This window comes from Pipistrellus hanaki (assembly GCF_964339955.1).
Source record: "Pipistrellus hanaki genome assembly, chromosome: 2".
NCBI lineage: Eukaryota > Metazoa > Chordata > Mammalia > Chiroptera > Vespertilionidae > Pipistrellus > Pipistrellus hanaki.
In genome coordinates, this window is record NC_140504.1 from 190361029 (window position 1) to 190383891 (window position 22863).

The 22863-nt window shown below is 54.3% G+C and overlaps 1 protein-coding gene across 10 annotated transcripts in view; it reads left to right on the plus strand.

Annotated features, from left to right (window-relative positions):
* UBR4 (ubiquitin protein ligase E3 component n-recognin 4) overlaps positions 1–13295 on the plus strand; it is a 120763-nt gene extending 107468 nt beyond the window's left edge. For all 10 annotated transcript variants that reach the window (XM_084875209.1, XM_084875212.1, XM_084875211.1 and 7 more), the window contains 7 exons: positions 832–974; positions 1379–1504; positions 2693–2887; positions 5522–5746; positions 9742–9832; positions 10517–10679; positions 12913–13295. In XM_084875209.1, the coding sequence (XP_084731335.1) occupies positions 832–974; positions 1379–1504; positions 2693–2887; positions 5522–5746; positions 9742–9832; positions 10517–10679; positions 12913–12977 (1008 nt within the window). In that variant the 3' untranslated portion in view covers positions 12978–13295. The remainder of the gene's footprint in view (positions 1–831; positions 975–1378; positions 1505–2692; positions 2888–5521; positions 5747–9741; positions 9833–10516; positions 10680–12912) is intronic.
* The last annotated feature ends 9568 nt before the right edge of the window (positions 13296–22863 follow it).

The following is a 22863-nucleotide window of genomic DNA, read 5'->3' on the forward strand; positions in this document are numbered from 1 at the left end:
GGGCCTGCACCTGGAGGCCCAGCTGCTCGCTTGCTCTGGTGGTGGCACTCACCTGCAGGCCTTTTGTTCTTAGATTGGCCAAGGCTTGCTTCTCGGCCACTCTTCTTTGAAGGCAGGAAGGCACACTGTCTTCATCATGATCATGATCATAGACAGCAGTCACACATTGGGTTCTGTCTTGCTAGGCCCCTTGCCCAGAGCTTTATGTAATTTTATCCTTAAGCTTGTAAAGTGTCCTGTTTATGGCTGAGAACAAAGGTCATGGGACAGAGCCAGAATTCTGGGCTTTTAAAAACATTCAGGACACCTGGGGAGATGAGGCTCCCCAAACTAGATTCTTACCTGAAAGGAGCAGAGCGCAAGTGACCTGTTTGCTCCCCTAACGGCCTAAAAGGGTCCCCTTTCTTTCTAGTCTCTATTGACTACTTAGCACCCAGACTATTGAAGGGCAGTACCCTGGACCATAGGCCTTTAAGTCCTGCTGCAACACAGGCTCTTTGGAGCTGCCCGATAATTTTTGAAAAGCAACCGACTTCTCGAAAAGGCCCTTTATTCATTTTGAAATAAATAAAGCAAAAAGAAAAGGGCAGTTTAAACATACATTTCTGTCTTCCCACCTGCATAGCGTCTGCTTTTGTTTGGTTGCTTCTCTCCACATCTCACTGCCCAGCCGAGTGCATACCCAAGAGCCTGGGGTGCTGGGTGTTACCCCCTCTCCTGAGTGTCCATGCCTGGGGGGGTAGGCATTCGGGTCCCTTCAGCTCAGCTTCACCTGCTTCCAAAGCCTGCCATGGAGTGTCTCCTCACCTCTGTTCCTCCTTCTGTTTGCAGCCCACAAAGGTCCTGGGCATTTATACCTTCACCAAGCGGGTGGCCCTGGAGGAGATGGAGAACAAGCCCCGGAAACAGCAGGGCTACAGCACCGTGTCCCACTTCAACATCGTGCACTACGATTGCCACCTGGCAGCCGTCAGGTAGGCCTGGCTCTGGGGATGGGCTCCCTCAGTGGGCCTCTCCCCTATCTGGGCTTCAGCTCCAGACCTCTGTTACTTCCCAGGTGTGGGCAGCTGCCAACCCTGACGTTTTAATGCTGTTCCTTAGTCTCTGGGGAGTAGGGTGTTCTACCGTTAACCATATAGGCTGAAGAGCCATTCTTGCCAGGAAAATACATGTGGCTTTTGGCCCAAGGCTGGTGAAAGCGATGTTCCTTACCTGAAGCAATGAAGCCTGCATTTGCTAAATCAGGGTTACACGTGGCTAATTCTGTGTGGAGTCAGGAGCATGGGCTAATTTCCTTCGTGTTAGCAAACCCTCTCCCAGCTGCCTGGTTGCCCAGTTAATTCCAGCAGCCACTCATCCCTGCTCTCCTCCCATCCAGGCTGGCTCGAGGCCGGGAAGAATGGGAAAGTGCCGCCCTGCAGAACGCCAACACGAAGTGCAATGGGCTCCTTCCGGTCTGGGGACCCCACGTCCCTGAATCAGCTTTTGCCACTTGCTTGGCAAGGTGAGTGTTGAGCATTTTGCATGGTAGGAAAGGGGATTCCCAGGAGATTGGTGGGGGGATGGGAGGGAGTGGGTGGTCATCTTTCAGCCCAGCCTGTGGTGAGACCATTTTCTGTTGCCTTCATTGGAAATCCCTGTCTCTAATTGCTGGCAAGGGGCTGTTTGGAACAGAGGGCACTCTGTGTCTGTGCACCATGGAGAATTTCTCGTTATTCACTACTCTCCACTTTTGTTGATCTAAGGACATCAGACCAGGGATGCCTTACTTGGTTCCTGAGGCCAACATTTCCCAGAGTTCACTTCTATGGTATATGCCTCTGAGGGTTAAATAATAAAAATAATAGCTCAGTGGCATGGGCTCCCTTGTCCTAAAACGCAGAGTAGCGGAAGCTTCTGTGAAGCTTTGCCTCCGACTGCTGCCTTGTGGAGTGGTGCCCACCAGAGGTCCTGGTTTTAAATCTCAGGGATGAAAAGGCACTTACATAAAACTGGTATCGATATTTTTTTTCAATACATTTTGATTTGTAAACTCTACAGCTAAAAATACAGTTAACCCTTGAACAACGTGGGTTAGAACTGGCTGGATCCACTTACATGCAGATATTTTTTTTCAATACATTTTGATTTGTAAACTCTACAGCTAAAAATACATAAAACTGGTATCCAGTAGTAGTAATGATGGAAGTAACAATAGGCGATATTAACATGCTTACCATGTGCTATTGTTAGGCACACTCTACAGATGAGAAATTGTGGCACAGCGAGATTGAATAACTTACTTGAGGTCACATAGTTAATAAGACATAATGGATTATAATGTAAATTGACATAGAAAAAGCTTTTGTTTGGGGAGATGATTCTTAGAATAGATTTCCTGGTCAGTCAGAAGGGATAAGTTCTACCTTTCTTATTCCAAAATGTACTTCTAGATGTGGCCATAATATGTTCTATGACCTTGGTCTCAAGTGGGTCCCTCAAAACCAGTGAGTTCTCATCAAAGCTTGGAGAGCATCACTTTTAGTCACAGCGGGAATGAAACGTCCTCTGCTTCCTCTTCCTACTGGCTCAGTCCTTGCCTCGACTCCCCTTTCATCCCGCTGTCCATTTGTGCAACCCGTGCAGCCAACTGGGAAGAGGGTTTCCACTGGGGATTTGCTTCTGTTTCAGCGCTTGTTCTGCTCCCTCCCAGGCACAACACTTACCTCCAGGAATGCACGGGCCAGCGGGAGCCCACGTACCAGCTGAACATCCACGACATCAAGCTGCTCTTCCTGCGTTTCGCCATGGAGCAGTCATTCAGCGCGGACACCGGCGGGGGTGGCCGGGAGAGCAACATCCACCTGATCCCATACATCATTCACACTGTGCTTTACGTCCTGAACACGTCAGTATCTCGCATCCCACTGGGCAGCATCCAGCTGACCCAACACCTCCGATGTGTCCGTATTAACCTTAGTCAGTTCCAGAGCCAGTGCCTAACCTAAGGCAGCCTTTGTAAAAGAAGGAATGTTCAGCCACAGCTTTTAGGTGATTCCCTTCTGAAACTGTCCCATCTCCACACTGGGCAGCCAAGGGACTGACCTCCAGCTCAGCGAAGACAGAAACTTCCACTTCCATGTAGCCTCTACCTTTTCTACTTCCACACTCTTCTCTTGGGTGGGAGAGGGGATAGTTAGGTGCTCATAGTTACTTCAAGGTGTTGCATGTAGGGTATGTGGCAGAGCCATGAACCTGTTTCATAAATGGAAACTGGACTTGCTTCCCTGTTTTCTCTCCAGTGAGTAATGCTTCTGGCAAGTGTGAGGGGAACGGAGGGAGTGTTGAGATTATCTGGGAAAGTCAATTGACAAGGAAGACAGCCAGGAAAAGTTAGATTGTATTTTATCTGGATATACATTAGTGGTAGTTAGATTGATATGTGAAAGTACAATTTTAAAGAAGCACTCAGGGGTAGAGAATAGTATTCTTTTATTCCATCCCAGTTTTCAAAAGAAGATTTAATATACTTTAGCTCTTAGGCTTGATTTATTAAATGGTTTCATATTTTAGGCCCCAGATCCATTGGGCAGAGAACTGACAGGCTGTGTATAGTCATGCAGGCAGCTACAGTTCCGTTTAGGCAACAGGACAATCTGCCTCTTGTTCTTGTTGGTCTCTCTTCAACAATGTTATCTTCTGCTTCCCTCCTATTTCCTTGTGAGTTAAATGGCTGACCTCCAGACCACAGGTTTCATTGTTAAAAAGGTGCACGGGTGGGTCTCCGTCAGTGCATTACGTCACCTGCTAAACTGTTTAGACTGTTAAAGAAACACCTGCATTGCTGACAGCACAAATGTTCCCATCCCCAAACTGCTGCAGGCCTGGGCACTATGGCGTGCTGTGGCCTTGGACAGAGCCCTTGGCTTTTGCAGAGACATGTCTGTTGTTGACAGCGAAGAGGTAGAGTGGACTGTTCCCCGGGGCGGAGAGCTGACCCAGGGCGGGGAGCCGGCACGGTGTGCCTGGCAGAACAGAGCCGGTGATTTCAGGTGTCACTGAATGCTAGACATTTTAACTCTTCTCAAGCCTGGTCAGCGGGGAGGGAGTTGGCTGTCATTGTTACCTTGGTCAGTTCCAGGCTGACCTGGAACTTTATTGAGAGGCACTCTCTTACCCGCAGACTGCTTTCCTAGTTACTCCACGTTGCCATGGGCTTGGCCATGGGGTGGCTGAGGGGGTGACTGCCTTTGGTGGACCATTTGTGTATGAAAGCAAGTGCGTGACGCCGTGACCCAGAGCAGAGTTGGGCAGGTCTGCAATGGCGGAAAGCCTCTGGTGCCCAGTTCAGGAAAATGGAGTTGCGTTTGCTCACCGTTCCCTCTGCACCACTGTGCAGAGAGCAGGTGTGCTCGCACTGCCCCTGCTCCCACAGCCAGTTGGGCAGTGCTGTCTGTACACGTGGTCACTGTGATTCTGTGCTCCTGGTGCTGTGTGGTTTATCTCATGGCATTAGGACAGGGCATCAAGCACGCCTGTTTTGAGAGCACCATCCATCTGGGTTATGAGGAGAGAGAGTAGCAGAAACACCTGATGAGCGGGGGCGGGGGGTGGGGGTTCCAGTGCTCTCATTGCCGCGTCAGTGACCACTGCCAAGGCTTCGTCCTGGAGGGAAGAGAGAGTTAACTAATGCTCGGTAGGCTCTGAGCCAGGCGGCCTGGGTTTACAGCCAGTTCTTTCACGCCCCAGTGTGTAACTTTGGGCAAAATATTTTCTCTGCGCTGTAGTTCTGTGAGACTGGGATAGTGCTGGTACCTGTTCCAGGATTATTGTGAGGATGTCCACATGAAGCTCTTAGAATGGTTCCTGGCGTTAAAGTTCATGATCTCATCGTTCTTGCAGCTTAGGCAAGATTTGGAACAAGAAGTGGCGCTTGCCTGGAAAAGCTGTTCTATTGAAGGGGAGAGGGCACAGACACATAGGGAAACAAACGGCACAGCAAGCCGAGGAAAGCAGTGGTGTAGATGGAGTGTGAACTTGGCTGTAATAAGACCATTCTGCATCAGGGAGTGCAGGTGGCGGGCTCAGAGCCAGAGATTCAGGACTCACATTGGCTCCATCGCCTACTGCTTGGTGACCTTGGGCAAACCACCGTGGTGAAAAGGTGCTAGCTGTCACCTTCCAGGGTTCTGAGGTCACTGGTGCTGGAGTGTGTGTGAAGGTGCTCAACCCGCATGTGCTCAAGCCAGCAGTTGTTTGGAATTCTGTCAGAGCGGAGCTGGGGGTGGGGAAGGGCCAAGGAAGATGCCACTAAGAGGGGCTTGGAAGGGAAGCAGCAGCATTTAGAGAGGTGGGAGGGGACAGGAGTGTGTGTGGTCTGTGACCCAGGCGTTCAGGACAAACGAGAAGAAGAGAGATTGAGCACACCCTCCTCCTGCTATCTTCTGCTTCCCTCCTATTTCCTTGTGAGTTAAATGGCTGACCTCCTGTTGCTACTGGTCCCTGGCACCTGCCCTGGTTTCATTGTGCCCTTTTGTTCTAGAACCCGAGCAACTTCCCGAGAGGAGAAGAACCTCCAGGGCTTTCTGGAGCAGCCCAAGGAGAAGTGGGTGGAGAGTGCCTTTGAGGTGGACGGGCCCCACTATTTCACAGTCCTGGCCCTCCACATCCAGCCCCCCGAGAAGTGGAGAGCCATGCGTGTGGAAATCCTGCGGAGGCTGCTGGTGACCTCTCACGCCCGGGCAGTGGCTCCAGGAGGAGCCACCAGGTTAGTACCTGCTTCAGGGAGCCGCCTCCTGCCCCCTGTTGCCTGGACAGTGTATTCCCAGTGTGTGAACACTGCCAGGCAATGTGTGTGCTCATTTGACTCGGTCATTGATCCTGACCCCTCTCCGTGGGCGACCCCAAATTTAGGCCCGATGGCTGGCAGGTGCCTGCCCACCTTGGGCCTGGGGTTCAGCCACTACAGAGGCAGAGCCAGGCGCAGCCTGTGCAACATTTGTAGAGGAAGCCAGCCAGGCACAGGCCGAGGAGGAGCATTCGGGCCTCTGGGACTCAGACAGGTGACAGGTTGCCCAGGCAGCTGGTCTGGCATAAATTAGGAAAACCTCCGCATGGCTGTGGTTGGGGAGTTTCTTTTCTTTTTCTTTTTAAAAAAATTAATTTCTTTATTGATTAAGGTATCACATATTTATCCTCAAAACCCCCATTCCAATCCCTCATTCCCCCCTTTATGCCCCCACCCCCCTATTGTCCTTGACCACTGGTTAGGCTCATATGTGTGCACATAAGTCCTTTGGTTGATCTCTCCCTTTTATCCCCACCCTCCCTTTGAGGTCCAACAGTCTGACCCATGGCTCCTCATCTCTGGGTCTGTTCTTGTTCATCAGTCTATGGTGTTCGCCATTTCCCCTAGATGAGTGAGATCATGTCCTACTGGAAATATACTTATAAGAATCAAAAATGAGACAAGCAATAATCGATATGCTGAAAAGCATATGCATCAGACTGTAGTGAGCTTCTTTCTGGGCCACCAGTTCTTTTGAGACCCAATTTCAATGTCAAACAGTTCCTTATGTGTACATGTCAGCAATGATATTTCAGTTCTGGATGGTGGGGAAATGGTGGTAATGCAGGTTCAACCCTCTCTGGTTTAGTCATGGGCAACCTGCAGTGATACACAGCTGCTGACTGCTATTATGGTAAGGCGTCATCAGCGACTTCTTGCTCTGGACTGCTTCTCTTCTGTCTTCATGGTTGGAGTACGTAGTCCTGTCAATTCCTCTCTGTTGTCAGAATCCACATGGTCTCGGAGTTGTTTTCTGAAAATATACAAACATATTCTAGACCAAAGTTAATAAAGGAATATTTTCTATAAATTTATCTTGGGATCCTTTTTCATTTTTTGCCCAAATGATTTTCCTCTGGCTTGTTTTGACACCATGTGTGTTTTTCATGAGTGTCTTGCTAATAGCATTACAATTAATTTTCTAAAGTACAAATTTTCTAGCTGTAATTTAATTTCAGGATATTTTTCCTTGCATGATATTTTTTTACTTACCCCCTTTTTTGACTTATATATTAGGGAGTTTCTTTTCCGATCATTAAAAAATGCTCGTCGTCTCCCTCCTTGGTCACATTCCTGTCCTGACCTTGCCACGTTCCACAGCTCTTCTTTCCCTCCCGTTAATGTGGACACCTCCCAAAGCAGGAAGTGGTCTTTGTTTTCATGACCTTGTGCTGCGATTTGGGTTACATGGGAGGTGTCTTGAGAGAAACATCTGCAAGGAAGCCCTTGAGATGCCCTCATGGATTGCCCCACACTCACTGGCCTCTGCGGCACCACTCTTAGCTCTCGGTGGCTTGTGCAGGCTCTGCTGCCCGGCGCAGCAGAGTAGGGGCAAGTTTGTCAGCTTGCTCCTGCCACTGGAGGAAAATCTTCCTTCTGGGAGAGCTGTCTGTGGGAGTCTGCTTTTCCTGGATCCGAAGGAACATTTCCACATTTGTAGGCCGAGGGGGCCTTCAGGCCCCTGATAGTGACAGAGCAAGTGGAAACAGCCAGTGCCTGAATTGGCACACTTGGTATCTTTACCTCCATCAGCTCTGCTTTACCAAGGGTTGCTAGTCAGGCCTCACGCCCGCAGGGAGGCTGGGCTGGAGCTCTGTTGAGTCAGGCCAGCATCAGCTTCTTTGTGTGGAGCAGGAGGGGTGAGTCTTGTTAGATTCCTATCTGACCCCTGCCCCCATTCCAGGCATATCACTGCCAGTGTTCCCCGAGAGACCGAAGCATTCATAGCTAGCTAGCCGCCAGAATCACAAGTCAGATCTGGCGGATACCAAGTTGTTGATAAGCCAGGCTGGCCTGCTTCCCTAGCACATACAGTGGCATTTACTGGGCACAAGCTCTCAGTGGCAGGTGTGAAATCTGAGCCCACAGGAGCCGTTTTGCTTTCAATTAGGAGACTGGAATTCATTACTGTCCCAGGCGGTTACGGAAAAGCCGATTTGGTCACAGCTTAATTAGGCAATCCAGTGCGAGCTATACTCAGGAGTTGCCATTTTCTCTGTAGCAGTTTAGTCACCTTTACTAATTGGCCTTAAATAATTAAGTTGGGCAGGGTTATTCAAGATTCCTGCTTACCAAGGCAAAACAGTCACAGAGAAGGACCAAACTTGGTGTGATGTGGGGGCGAGAGCAGGGTGCTCCTGGAACAGCCTGGAGGAGGAGCCGGGCCTTCGCACGGTATTGGGACACCCTCGGGGAGAGGCCTCGGCTGGGAGGATTTTAGAGGGTGTCATCTTGCTGGTTGGGGCAGTGTCCCTGGCGCAGGCTCTGCATGTTATAGAGTGGGAGGCAGTGGCAGACACACAAAAATGTGGCTCTCTTCTGCATGGTTTACACTCGAGGAGAAAGGTCCTCTGCCTGGGACTTGCAAGTACTTCAGCCTAGGACTTCCTCTTCATGTTGTTTACAGAGAAATGGTCATGGGCCTCCTCCTCAGGCCCACCTCACAGTGGTTTCACTTTAGGCTGTGGCATCCTCAAGCCGGCAGGCAAGGGAGAAAGTGCATCGGGTGGAGGGAAGGTTCAGGAAGCATATTTCAGCAAATGGAATTCTCCTTTTATTATTATTATGCTTTTAAAGAATTTATATTTACTGACCCTTAAGTGTGATGGCCTGTGCCATGTGACACTGTCCCTTTACCTGAGGCCCTTACGGTATAGTTTTAGCTTCTATCATAAGTAGCATTGTCTGATTTTTATGATCCTCTCTCTCTCTCTCTCACACACACACACACACACACACACACACACTCTCTAATACCGAATTCTAGTCCCTTTAGTTATGGGCTCTGTACATCGTGTTCTGAAGTATACAGCATCCCCATCGCAAGGGTTCAACTACCCTTTACTTACTACAGATGTGAAACCAGTTTGCTAACAATACTTCTTGTAGATAGGGTGCTGGAAACCAATTCTAGCCCCGCTATGGCACTCCCTATGCAGTGAGGAGTCTGGTCTTTCTGCATTTCACAGTGGCTGCGCCTGGTGTAAGCATCCCTCACTGGCAGTGCCTGCTGAGGAGGCAGTGGACGTGGTCGCAGATAGCCCCGTGTTCTGAGGGACTGGCTGGTCCTTAATCCTCAGCTGCATCATAAGATTAAGTAGGGGCAGGCGATACTGGGTAGAAACTAAGAGGTGTGGTGAGCAGCTCGCTCGGGATTATCCTGGCATTGGGAGGTGTTGGGCGGTTGTGTCCTCCATCCTAGACGTTACCATTGCTCATCGCCACTTTCCCACCAGTTTGCCGCTTTCAACACAGCACGTGTTGACAAATTGCTGCATGTGGTGGCTTTAGGCCTGCTGACTAACACTTCTCCCAGACTGAGGAGGACCTGTTTCCTACCTCATCTACTAGAGTCCATCAAGCCTGGAGCTCGTGGGGTGACACACAGCAGCATGTGAGTCCTTGGCCTCTCCTTCAGGCAGTTGCCTTTCGGTTGTCATGACGCAACTGTGTCTCCCTTTCTTCTGATCTACCATGATTGGGAAGAGAGTCCATGCTAAAGCTGAATATTTCAGGAAATGTTTTTGTAGTAAGTGAATCACTGGCTTCAGAAGGTCCTGCCCACTGAGACAGACAGTGGCTAGAACTGAGTGACCCCTAAATTACCGTGATTCCCCCTGCTCCCCCATGCTTTGCCCTGTCCTATGAGGGCCCCTCCAGGGCCTGCATGACATGCAGTGGGATGTTCTTTTCAGGCTGACGGACAAGACCGTGAAGGACTACTCTGCTTACCGCTCCTCCCTTCTCTTCTGGGCCCTCGTCGATCTCATTTACAACATGTTTAAGGTAAGGGTGCCATTGGAGGCTCAGCAGTGTCTGCAAGGGTATCAGGTGATATGTTGCTGGCTCTCACCCTGCCTCAGCCGACAGGTGGCTGCTCCTCCACCAGCCTCTCCCAGGAAACCAGCCCACCCACCGTGGGAAGGGATTTACCCCAGCCTAGACCCTTGCGTGTCTGTGCCCACTCTACTACCTGGTCTGGGGCCTGCTGTAGACCTGCTTCTGCAGGAAAATATTCTCTTTCCAGTCACCTCTGTGTGCTCTTGTCCCCCCCGGTTTTGATAACTCCATTGCCCTGCTGAGTGTGACTTATTCCAGCCCGGCTTACACTCCTCTCTGCTGGAAGGAATCAGGGTTTGGGTGGCTCCTTTCATAATCTGAATGAAACAGCTCAATTAAGGCATCTTGACAAGTCCCTTTGCTCTGGGAAACGCAGGTGTGACGTGTGGGGAGGAAAGAATGCAGTCACTTGTTGTAGCTTGTAGGTTCAGGTGACCCAGTATGTAATGAAGGGGCTGTGAGAGGAGTGAAGTGAAGTTCTATTGTTCCTGGAAGCAAAACACATCCTCCCGGGAAAACTCTGGTGTACATAGGAGGGCTCTCCTTTCACGGGCTGGGGTGGCTGCCTGACTCGAGGCATTAAGTCATCCCTCCTCACCCCCCCTGCTTGTCTCCTGTTTGTTCTTGTAGAAGGTGCCTACCAGCAACACAGAGGGGGGCTGGTCCTGCTCGCTAGCAGAATACATCCGCCACAACGACATGCCTATCTGCGAAGCTGCTGACAAAGTCCTGAAGACCTTCCAGGAGGAGTTCATGCCAGTGGAGACCTTCTCGGAGTTCCTCGACGTGGCTGGTCAGTGTCAAGGTTCTGTCTCTCGAAGATCCTCTGCAGCAAAACTGGTTTGTCTTAGTGGGACTAGCCATAGCTTGTATCTTCACATGTCAGATAGCACAGGTGAGAACTCGCCTGTCGGCCACCAGAAGACCTGGGAGCACAAGAGCAGCAGCTCTGCACTGAGCTGCCCGCTGCATTTCCCTGTCTGCGAGGCAGCCCCGGGTGAGGTAGGCCTTTGCAGATGGGGTAACTGAGGCACTGAAGATGAACTACGTCTACAGAGGGGCATCGCTGCAAATTGGTAGAGCCCCCTGTGATTCCTGGCTTTTTATGACAGCTCAGGGAAGGACCGTGGAGCTTACCAGCTGCCCCTGGCGAGATGCGGAAAATTTCAGATCTGATTCTTAAATGGTGAACATCAAAACACCAGAGCAAAGAGCATCTATGACTAAGAATAGGGCAGCACTTTGGGCTCTTGTCGTATGAGACATCCTCAGTTCCTTATCCCTCAGCTAGTAGACATGAAGTTCATTGTCTTTCCTGTGTACAGATTCCTTATACAACAGATATGTATTTTAATTGCAAATACATTACAAGTGGCTTGGATTTCATAACCAAGCATCAGGTGACCACAGGGGGAGGTGACGTGGGCTGCTGTCTGGGAAAATGCACCTCACACCACAGATCTGGTGCCCTCTCTGGCTGCGGGCGCTGTTGCCTTACAACCCTTGTCACTCTGTCTGTCCAGTGTAGGGCTCCGGGGCCGAAGCAGAGGGCCCACACCAGCCTGACTCTTGGGAGCTTATGTTGTTTTCCCCTGATGCTCATTGTGGGAATGCTGTGACGCGTAAAGAAGCAGGGGAAACATTTTCCCAATCCCGCTATTATTTTTCTGATTGTCTTTGCCCTCTGGGGACTAAACTCTCAGGGGTTGGAATGATGCTCTGTGTGAATTTCTCTTTCCTCCCAGCTCAGCCCCAGCTGATGGAGGTCCCCTAAAGCCTAGGGCTTGCATTTTGTCCTTTGCGGTGGCCTTGATGGGAGCTGTGCTTCGGGATGGCCTTTGTCGGTGCCCTCCGTTATCAGAGGTCACGTGCTAGCCCTACTCCCCCGGTTCCTTTGTTAACTTCACCCGGAGCTCCCATGTGCATCCTCCAGCCGTGGCTTCCTACCTTAGCCACTCTCCCTGCTTTCTTCCCAGGAAGTGGCCCCTACAGATAGGAGGTAGCCTGGTATGTGTGTCCTCAGGGCCGAGCACTGTGTTCATCACCCAGGGGTCTGCTCAATGGCCTAGTAAACCAAGACTGTCATTGTGAATGTACGAGTCTGAATAAGAGGAGGGGTGGGCCAGGCAGGGAAGGTGGCCAGCTCAGTTCAGGGCTTTGCGTCAGTCCCAGGACTGGTGGCAGCACCCCAGCCCGAAGCAGGGGAGTGCAGGGAGGCTCTGGCCTTCACTCAGAGGTCCTGTTTTCAGTGTGACTTCATTACTTTGTTTAAACTGGTAGAAAATTTCAGAACGTCAGGCACACCCTACTTGAATGCAAGGACAGAGACACCTTCCAAAACCAACATGAGATGGTGCCACCCTTCCCTGTGTAGCACAGACGTGGGGAGAGGATTTCCGTTTGCATGCTGCCGGGCCTCCGGGATCACTTGTGAGGGAGGGGCAGGGGCAGGGGCAGCGGGGGACTTGATGCTGATTGAGCACCTTCTGTCACTGGCACTTTCACATACATGCCTGACGCCCATGGTGATGAAGCAAGGACTCGTCACTGTCCCTGTGTGATAGTTGAAGAAACGGAGCTTCTGAGCATAGGCAGCTGCTCAAGCCCCAGGGCTGGTGGCTAAAGCTCTGATGAGCCGGGGTCCTTCACCCTTCTCTGCCCTCCAGCCCTCCAGGGCGGTGGTGTGCGCCTTTCCCAGTCTACGTCCTTTTGAGAATGTGGGGAGGGCTGTGGACACTTCTTTCCAGTTACACGGTGGTGCATGGTCCGGGCTGAGAATTGCTCTGGGAGATTGTGGGCCTGCCTCCGCCCCTGTACCACCCTCACACAAACAGCAGTGCCAGTTCCGGAGCAGCCTCCTCTTCCAGAACATGGCGCCATGACTCTCACCCCAGTCATGGCCAAGCCCCCAGCCAGCAGCTGTTGGGACTTGTTGGAGTACAGTGTGTTCACTTGAGGATGCGGCAGCCATGACTCACGGGCTGGGGGCTATGCGTTCTGCTCTAACAGCCTCCGCCTCTTTCCAGGCCTGCTATCAGAAATCACCGATCCGGAGAGCTTCCTGAAGGACCTGCTGAACTCAGTCCCCTGACGTCCCCGGAACGCTGCTGACCCTCTGAGCTGGCTGGCCTCCGCCCTCTGTGTTCTTCCCTCCTGTGCATCGACTCCCCACAGGACGCTACACCGGTACCCTCCCTCCTTCCTCCCTCACCTTTCTCGGAGTGGCTTGGGGTTTTAGGCTTCCTGTTTTATCTTGTGTGTGTGGTGCACTAGCTATGAAGTTGTTGTAACCCGAGCCACGGAAGGACTTGTACATACCTAGGAGCCATGAGTTGTCCTGGCCAACTTAATACTTGAGTGTGCACATCTTGAGAAATAAACGAATGACTTAATACACATTGAAAAAGAAGGTGTTGACTGCTGCTTACACCCGTCCTTGGCGACACGGGCCACACTTTTCCTGGCTGCCCAGCCTTCCGATGTCAGTACAGGAAGACTGGCCTTCGCCATCCTGGGCCTCTTGTCGGCATCAAACAGAGCTTGTCTGTTTCGGGCCAGCAAGTCGGGCACCGCATTTGATGAATATGATCTTTCCTAAAACAAACCCCTTCCCAAAGACACGTGGAGCCATGGTTTTCTACCGTGTTTCCCCGAAAATAAGACATCCTCCGAAAATAACACCTAGCCCATGAAAAGATAAGACATCCCCTGAAAATAAGACCTAGCGCAACTTTGGGAGAAAAAATTAATATAAGACACTGTCTTATTTTCGGGGAAACAGGGTAGTCCTCGGCCGAGGGCAGCCCCCTAGGGCACTAGCCTTTCTGCAACAAACGCCTCAACACTCCTGCCCACTGCGAATCGGGATCGTTGGGCCACTTCTCCTCGGGGCCGCTGCTTAGGAGAGGGCCTGGAGTAGACTTAGAGTCGGAACAACGAGCAGCTGCGCTTTGCCACACTTCCCTCTGCCGGGCCCATGTGGGTGGTTATTTCTAGCCTTTCTGATGCTGTGTCCTCAAGCACTGTGGCTCCTGTCCCTGGGGCCTCAGGACCTGCCTGCCCAGCTCCTGGGCAGCGTTCCCTTCTAGGGAAGCAGCGAGGCTGACCCAGATGGCCCTGGGAGGGAGAGCTCGCAGTGCGTCTCCTCACCTCCGTGACTGCTCTGCCGCTGCTTCTCCGAGGGACAGACCCCCCTGTCTTGATGTCCAGTGTGTGGTTCCATCCTCGGGGCAGACCGTCGGGGACAGGCGGTTCCTCTGCGCCTGTTTCAGAGATTTCCACAGCCAGGACCTCATGCCTCTTCCCAGAGCCTCTGACGAAGTCGCCACAGGCAGGCGTGAGTGGGAAGTTGTGTCTGCGGGGTAGGGTGGTTGCCAGGATTACATTAGATTATCTGCCTGCTGTGTAGTAAAAAAAATAAAAAATAAAAAAATGGCTGCTCTTACTATTAATGAATTCACCTTCAGTCTACAAGATTCTGGATCTTTCTTTACCGAAGCTCCATGTCTCAGTGAGGTCCAGACAGGTCTGGAGGAGGCGGATGAAGGGCTTGCGCTCAGGGACCCTGATTTCACATGCTGAGGACAGAAGTTCATGCCCTCGGCGGGCCCCTGTCTCCCCTGCTCTGAGGGTCCCCCCCGGGGGACCATTGTATGTACACATAGGGGAGTGGCTGTTACATAGCATCCTGGTAGCGAGTAAACTGGCAGCTTCTGGGCTGGTGAAGGGCGTGAGGGGAAGGTGCGGGGTGAGCAGGGCTGAGGGGAAGGTGCGGGGTGAGCAGGGCCGAGGGGAAGGTGCGGGGTGAGCAGGGCCATGCCTGCTTACCGGGTGTCGGCTTGCTGTTCCGTGTGGCACCTCCATAGGCTGAGCCGTGCTCAGAGGGACACCTCGGGGCACTGGTGCTGACGTGGTGCCTTCGGGAGCTTACCTGTGGCCTGGTGCACGTGGCAGGGCGTTCACTTCTTTTTCCCCCTCTGCCTTCATTTCTTGCAAAGGCCTCAAAGTTGGTCCCAACCCAAGTCATCAAGCCTCGTGTTTTCACTGTCCCAGCTGCCTACTGCTGCAGTCCCTGACAGACGTGCAGGCAGGGGGACTCTGAGCCCAGGGCTGGTCACAGCCGCCCTGAAGGACGGACATCAGGCAAAACGCAGTCTCTTCTGTCCCGAGCTCATGTCTCTTCTGTCTCTGGGCTCATCCCTTTTGGGTTCCTGTCTTCTCAGCAGGCGACCCCAGCGGGAGTTCAGACTGAGCTGTGCCTGCTGCTGGCTGCAGTGTGTAAGCCCCAGTCTGCATTCAGCTGGGAGGCTGGCGCAGGATGCCACCTCTTTCCCCGGAACCCTGGAGCCCGTGTGCCTTGATGGTCTCGTGTCTCTCCTGGCGCCAGCTTCTGAGTTCAGTCTCTGAGAGGAGGCCCCTCACCCCCAGTTTGGTTTGCTGTGACACCAGGGTCTGCACTGGGTTGTTTATGCTTATTTCTCGCATCAACCCTAAAGTTAGGTGGTGGTGTTCCCACCTTACAGTTGAGGAAAGGGCCCCAGAGGAAGGGACCTGCCTGCCGGAAGCCGGGTGCTGAGGGGGCGGGGGCGGTGGGACTCAGCATAGCTCCACTCACTACCCCACTCGTGTCTTCAGTGTCTGCCTGGTGCAGGTGTCCTGCTGAGTGCACAACGGGGCATCCACAGTCTGTCCTGTGGAGCTTAGATTCCCGTGAGGGACAAAGGCAGAAAGCGTGCATGTCCCAGACCAGTGGCCAGCAAACTCATTAGTTAGCAGAGCCAAATAGCAACAGTACAATGATTGAAATTTCTTTTGAGAGCCGAAAACTGACTTCTCCGCATGGGCCACGAAGTTTCAATCACATTGTACATGTGTGCCTGAACGTGGTATTTTGTGGAAGAGCCACACTCCAGGGGCCAAAGAGCCACATGTGGCTCAAAAGCCGCGGTTTGCCGACCACTGTCCCAGACTGAACAAGCCCATCCCATGAGCTGACTTAGTCCCTGTTGGCCACCGGATGTGGGCATTATGCTGGGGATGTGCCAGGCTCCGGAGAGGCCCAGCGCTGCTGTGGGGCCGAGAGAGTCTCCCCACCTGCCTCTGAGGGTGGGAGTGCTGAGCTGACATGGGAGAAAGTCCTAGAATTGGGCATGGCCTGGGCCCTCCGCTGTGGCTCCAGTGGCCACTGTGGGCGGGTTCCCGTAGAGAGGAACCGCAGAGTGACTGTCGCCTCTCCTCCCTCCCGGCTGTCAGGACAGACATTCAGCTGCAGCCCATGCACACACCCGCTCATGTGCACGTAGCACACACGGCCCAGGCACATGCTTGCCGGGCTTGCACGGAGCCCGTTGCGTGGTGATGCTTGTTTGTTCCCCGCGGTTATTCCTGTCTCTGCTGCTCCACGGTCCCCACCCTGGGGGCTACTCCCTCTCCTGCCCATCCTTGTCTCTTGTCCCATCTCAGAGCCTGGCCCAAGCTTGTGAGCTGCCAACTCGCCCCCTTGGCTCCCCGACAAGCTTGGAGCGGCTGCAAGGCGTGTCCAAGTGCAGAGCTGGCTCCTGCAGCTCAGGGTGTGGGACCCCACCCTACCCCAGAGCTCAGCCTGGGAGGGGTCTGTGCCAAGGACCCCGGGGCTGCAGCAGCCAATGCCCCACCTGTGCCCTTTGCCAATTTCTGAGCTTTGGGGTACACTGACCCCTTTGTTCTAGGGCTGGGACAGTGCGGCGCAGAGAGAGGGAAGGATTGCTGGGGTCCCCGACTTGCATTTTCCACATCCCAGGCCAACAGGCTCCAGGCACAGAGGCTTGGGGCCCTCCAGGCCTGTCCCCTGAGTCTGAATTTCCAGGTCATGGCTGATACTGATGAGAGGAAAGAGGGGGAACAGGGATAGGCGTGGGGGGCCCTCTTTGGGGAGAGAAAGTGGCAGCTGGGGTAGGCAGCATCTGGTACAGGCCCAGCATCTCTGCCCGCTCACCTGGCCCACGCTGGGCTCTCACAGCCATGTCGGTCTGTGGCCACTGTCCATGCACCATGGCCTTCAGTGGCCATGGGAACGGGCAGTGCAGGCTTGTTACTTCTTGGTGTAGGACACCCCTGAGCTCATTGGCTACAGCCGGCAGCCCTCGCTCAGGTGGTCATTGAACACACACTGAAGCAAACTGGCCCTGACTTTGTGGAAGCCTCCACATCCGTGGGCGAGGCAGGACCCACGGGCACATCCCCGTGGTGGGGGCCCGAGGAGCAGCTGGTGCTCCTGGAAGTTGGGGGGAGCCTGGCATGCTTGGGGACCAAGGTCAACAGGCCTGGAGTGAGGGAGGGCATGGGGGGAGTGAAGAAGCTCGTCCATGCGCAGGAGGAACGTGCCTCATCGGGTTAACCAAGGTGCTGGCACAGCACCTGGCACAGAGGCGGCCACGGGAACGGGAGCCGTGCGGGGGATGAGTGACTCACCCCCAGAGGGCCTTCCCCGACCTGGTTTGGGTTCCATCAGGGGGACAGGCAGCTGACCCAGAGCTGCTGCAGTGACAAGAGCCGTTTGGAAGTAGTGAGCCTCCTGTCGCTGGAGGCATCCAAGCAGATGCCGCACGGGATGGTGCTGGGCAGCAGGGGCCAATCTAGGGCTTCGGAGTCAGAGGTTCTGGTTCTAACTCTGCCTTATCCTGCGCCTGCTTCTCAGGAAACCTCTCCCGGGAGCCCCAGAGGCTTCCCCTCACGTCTCCAGGATCCCTCTCCATCTCTGCTCCTGTCAGGACACGCGGGATGGTCCCTGGTCCTCATCCCAGCTCCCCCCACCCCATTGCCTCAGGGCCTCAGTTTTCTCGTCCGTGAAAAGGAGCTAAGAGCCCCAACAGCAGAAGTAAATGCGATTATACCCACTAAGCACGGAGCACAGTGCCATCTAAGGCCACCCATATCATCATCGGGCGCCAGTGTCCAGCCCGGGGCAGGCCAGCAGCCGTCCACAGGGCTCTCGCTGGTCACAGGTCTCGGCCCGCATCCTAATGAGCGAGGTGAGGACTGACTGGTCCCAGGACTGAGCTAAAGCACAGCAGGGCTCTTAAGGGAGGGAGAGACCATATCTGCTTGGGGGCTGTGTGCATGCACCAGGGGAGGACTTCTTGGAGGAGGTGACATTTGAGAGAGGGGTTCCTAGGTCGAGTGAGCAGAATCTCAGAGGGGCAGAGACAGCTGTGGTGGAGGGTGTGGGGGGAGCCAGCCCAGTGTAGGCGCAGTCTTGGGAAGGCCCTGGGAAAGGCTAGATGCTGGGTGTGCAGGTGGTGGGAGCCGGGAAGGGTGCAGCTGGAGGTGGGGGGAGGCAGGAGGAGTTCAGGGCAGTGGGGGTGGGACAGGGGAACAAGGGGAAGCTGAGGAGAGTGGCCTGGCCACAGAGGACAGAGCCCCTGTGTGATCCAGGGCACATTCCTGCCTCTTCCACGCCCTGTTCTTCTGTCTCTAACACGAGGGGATTGGACCAGACCAGCCCATCTCCTGCTGTTCCTGGAAGCGCCCAGAGGCTCCCCCTCCTTCCCAAGGGCCACCTGGGAGCGGGCGGAGATGCCAGTTCCTGGGCCAGCCCAGCCCTGCCCCTGTGTGCTCAGGTGGCACGAGAACCAGTGATCCACGGCCTCTTCTGTTCCTGCTTTGGACTCACCCAATCCAGCACACACTTGCTGGCGGCAGGGGGAAGGGGCAGGGAGGGGACACCGGGGCTGGGACTTAGGCTCCGGTGGGAGGGGCTGCAGGGGAGGACACGCAGGCAGGACAGCAGAGGTGAAGGTGTGAGGGCCAGAGCAGCGTGGAGTTACGGGGGACTGCAGGTGTGAGAGGGAGCCTCAGGTTTGTCCCTCGGGAGGGAGGTGTGGCCCAAAGCCTGTGCACAGGCGCCCTGAGACCTGGTGTCTGCCGGGCACACCTGGCCACTCCTTCCCAGGTGGGAGTGAACGCTGCCAGCTGAGCCACCCCAGGCGGGAACCAGGGCTGTGTCCCTCTTCCCTGCCTGGACGGTCTTTGTCTGGAATGTCTGCCACCCCAGCCATCATAAAACCTGCTCAGAGGTGCTCCTCCCCTCTTCCCATCCCCAGCTCGGTCACTTCACTGCCTCATCCTCTAGAAATCTCGCTCACAGAGAGAACCTGAGCGTCCAGGCTCCTGCCCCTCTGGCTGCTCTGACGCAGGCCCTGCAGACAGGCGTGGGAAGCGGGACGACCGGAGCTGTGACAGCGCCTGCCCCATCCCCTCCCGCCTCCTCTGGAGCCAGGGCAGCCTGCTCTCCCTCCCTCCCGCCACCACAGGCTGCCCATCACCCCACAGAGCCCGTCCTGGCCAGGAGGCCATGATATCATCTCTTGGGCAAGCTCTGTCTGCCAGGGTGGGGTCCCCACCAGGTGGAGGCTGGCACGTGTCTGGGCACCTGAGCCTGGGCAGGCCAGAGGGCGCAGGGAGGCAGCCACACAGCCAGGATCCTAAGGTCCCTGTCTTGATATTCCCAGTGTGCCCTGGGGCCATGGTCCTCCCTGATGGTTTGGGGCCTGGTCTCCAGGAGGCAGGAATGCTGGTTAGTGACTCCACTGAACATACAGTGTTCGGGGCAGATGAGTTTAGGAGGTGGGGGAGCAGAGGATTTGCTGTGTGCATGCCCCTCAGTACCAGGTGGGTGGCAGGTCTGGCAGGTGTCCGTCCCCAAGAGCAATTGGGACCGCCTGGCCTGTGAGGAAGCAGCTGCTCCCACAGCGACCTCTCTTCCTCCAACAAGGTGAGCCCTTCCCAACCCCAGGGCCTTGCTCGTGCTGTTTCCTCTGCCCGGACGGCTCTCCGATTCTCAAGACTCCTTCAGGTCTCCATCTCGGTCACATGTCACCTCACAGGGCCCTTCCCGGGCCCCTGTCCCACCTCTCGCCATCGCATGGCAGAGCAATGGCCTGCTCTGAAGTTGCCCTATTTACCCACTTGGTTATGTGTTAACGGCCGGCCACCTCCGTTCACAGCCTTCTCCGACGGGGGTGTAATTATTTCTTCAAGCATCAGATCCGAGGTCCCCTGTTCTCTGGGTGCCCTGGCGTTGAACCCGGGGCACTGGAGGACAATCCAAACGAGAACCCCGTGGTTAGCTTATCCTCCAAACGACTAGCGACTTCATGTGAAATGGAGGGTCAGGGGTGTCTGGTGGGCAGCGGAGGTCTTGGGAACATCAGCAGTCCCACCCGGTGGGCGGCCGCTCACTTCCCGTAGGAGGGTCGCGTACCCAGGGCCACGCTGGGGCTCGGTCCCCGTCTGTGACGAGGCTGCTCCCTCCTCGGGGCGTGGCAGCCCAGGTAAGTCCTGTGCTGAGCTCAGCGTGGGGCTGACTCACCGGCCTCTCCCAGGGCCTATGGGGTCTGGGCTGCAGGAGCCTGATCTCCGGGGCTCACACCAGGCAGCCCAGGCTCAAGGCCCTGTACACGTGCGGGTAATGAGGGCGCCGCCCGCCTGGGACGGGGCCTCGGCGGAGCCACAAGTGCCGGCTGGGGACCGCCCTCACCACAGGCCAGCCTGGCCCGGGCCAGCTGACTTGGGGTTTGTTAAGGATAAAGAAGCCAGATTTTCACATCCAAAAAGGGTGTTGCAGACATACAACGGGAGAGAACAAAAATGAAGCCTGTGGGATGGGTTGAAGTTGGAGATAATCTGTGTATACTCAATGTGAGAGAGACAGAAACATATGGGTGCAAACGTGTGTTTTGTATTTACCATCGTGTGTGTGTGTGTGTGTGTGTGTGTACGAAATCACATACATTCCTACCCCTGGCCCCTGCGCCGTGTCCAGAGAGGGTCCGGGATCGGCAACCCCCCATGGCATGGGCACACCTCACACTGGACCGTGGCTTCTAGGCACCCTTTTCCTCAACAGGGACCAGGGCTCATTGGGGACGTGGCTGATTCTAGGACCGAGGCAGGGAGAGAACCAGATGAAGCTGGAATATCTTGTGCCAGAAAGCAAGGAGACATCCAAGAAGGATGGAGACATCCACAAAGCCCCATGACCACTCGAAGGGACTGCCACTGGCCGTCTTGGGACAGTGTGAACATGAACATAAATAAGGGCAGTAGCAGCACTGGCCAGTGCTGCTCAGTGGATAGAGCATAGGCCTGCAGACTGAAGGGTCCCGGGTTCTATTCTGGTCAAGGGCACATGCCCTGGTTGCAGGCTCAATCCCCAGTACACACATGCAGGAGGCAGCCAATCAATGATTCTCATCATTGATGTTTCTATCTCATCTCTCTGTCTCTCTCTGAAATCAATAAAAATATTTTTTAAAAAATACACAAGTCCATGAACAAAAGTAGTAGAGAATTGTAAGCTGTTGAATACAATCAGAAACCACGAGTCCACCTGCTGCAAGTAAGTGGAGAAATGGAAAGTGTGATGGGGAAGAGGGCATTTGCATAGTCTCAGAGTGCTTACTAATGACAAAGGGAGACCCAGGAGCTGACAGTGGAGAAACCTGCTGGACGCCACCTTAATCAAGTGACCCAGTTTGACATCGTCAGTGGTGGGACAGATTCAAAGCCCAGGAGGTGCCACCGGGGATAGTCCTGTCTCAGATGAGCCGAGCCACAAAGAAACGTCAGCCAAACCCGAATTCTACGAAGCAACTGACCCGACATCTTCAAAAGTACCGAGGCCGTGCCAGGAGGTCTGGGGAGCCGGCACAGGCCGAGACATCCTGGCAGGGACCCGAGCTGAGTGCTCGGGCACTCCAGGGCGTTGCTGGGACAGCGGGCACACCCTGCCCCCGGCCGTGGGGCGGGAGGTGGCGATGGATCCAGGCTACGGTCCCGATCGGGTGGTTTTGCTGTGCTTGTGGAGGGAAAGGTCCTGAGAGCAAAACACAAACACTGAACAATGTGGAAGGGTGGGTATCGGGTCGGCAACTTACTCTCGAGTGGTTTCGGGAAAAAGACAATCCCTGGAGCATTTATTCCATGTGCCAGTTTTCTCTACGTCTGAAACTGTTTGAAAAGGTTTAAAACCATTAGTATAAAAGCCAAGAGGAGCCCTTGGCCAGTTTGGCTCAGTGGGTGGAGCGTCAGCCTGCAGACTGAAGAAGAGTCCCGGGTTCGATTCCGGTCAAGGGCATGTACCTTGGTTTCGAGCACATACCCAGGAGGGGATGTGCAGGAGGCATCCTATCAATGATTCTCTCTCATTGATGTTTTTAACTCTCTATTCCTCTCCCTTCCTCTCTATAAAAAAATCAATAAAATATATTTTTAAAAAAAGGCCAAGAGAAACGCAGGACAAAAGAATTCTGAGGATGAGACCGTCTGCGTGCGGCCCGTGGGCCAATCCTGACCTGTATGTGCTCCCCTAATGGCCATACTTCCACCGCAGCTCCTGGTCTTGTCCTCTCTTCCTGCCCATCCCTTCACGTCCCTCCCTGCTCCAAAGTTGCCTCCTCCAGGAAGTCTCCCATGAAGACGTCATATGGACTAGGGACGGAGGCCACCCGGCCTTTCCTGGGTCCTGGCCTCCAGCTGTGTTTTTAATTCACAATTGCTTGTAGCGCAGGATGGACAGGAGAAGGATGGGCTGGACAAAAGCCCTGTCCCCATGCTCTCCTCCCGCCCGAACCTCCCAGCATCCTCTGCTCTGGGCGCCTGCCCCTGTCCTCCAAACAGGCGTCTTCCCCGAAATCAAGGTTAAGCTGCTCCCGTCACTCCTGTCCCGGAGTCACGGCTAATCTGGTTCCTGGAGTCCAGCCCCTGCCTCTTGGCTGGACGGCGCTTGAACTGGCTTGGTGAGCGTGGGCCTTATCTTCTTCCTACATTTTTCAGGGGAACTGGGTTTCAAAAGCGCTCATTAGGCAACCCTGGCAGGCCGGGCCGCCCAGCCGCGTCCGGCACCCACTCGCTGCCAGTTTGCTCCCTCGCTCACACAGCTGTCGGTGATGGGAGCTGAGGTGGTGCAGGTCAGCAACGCGTTCTCAGCACTTACAGAG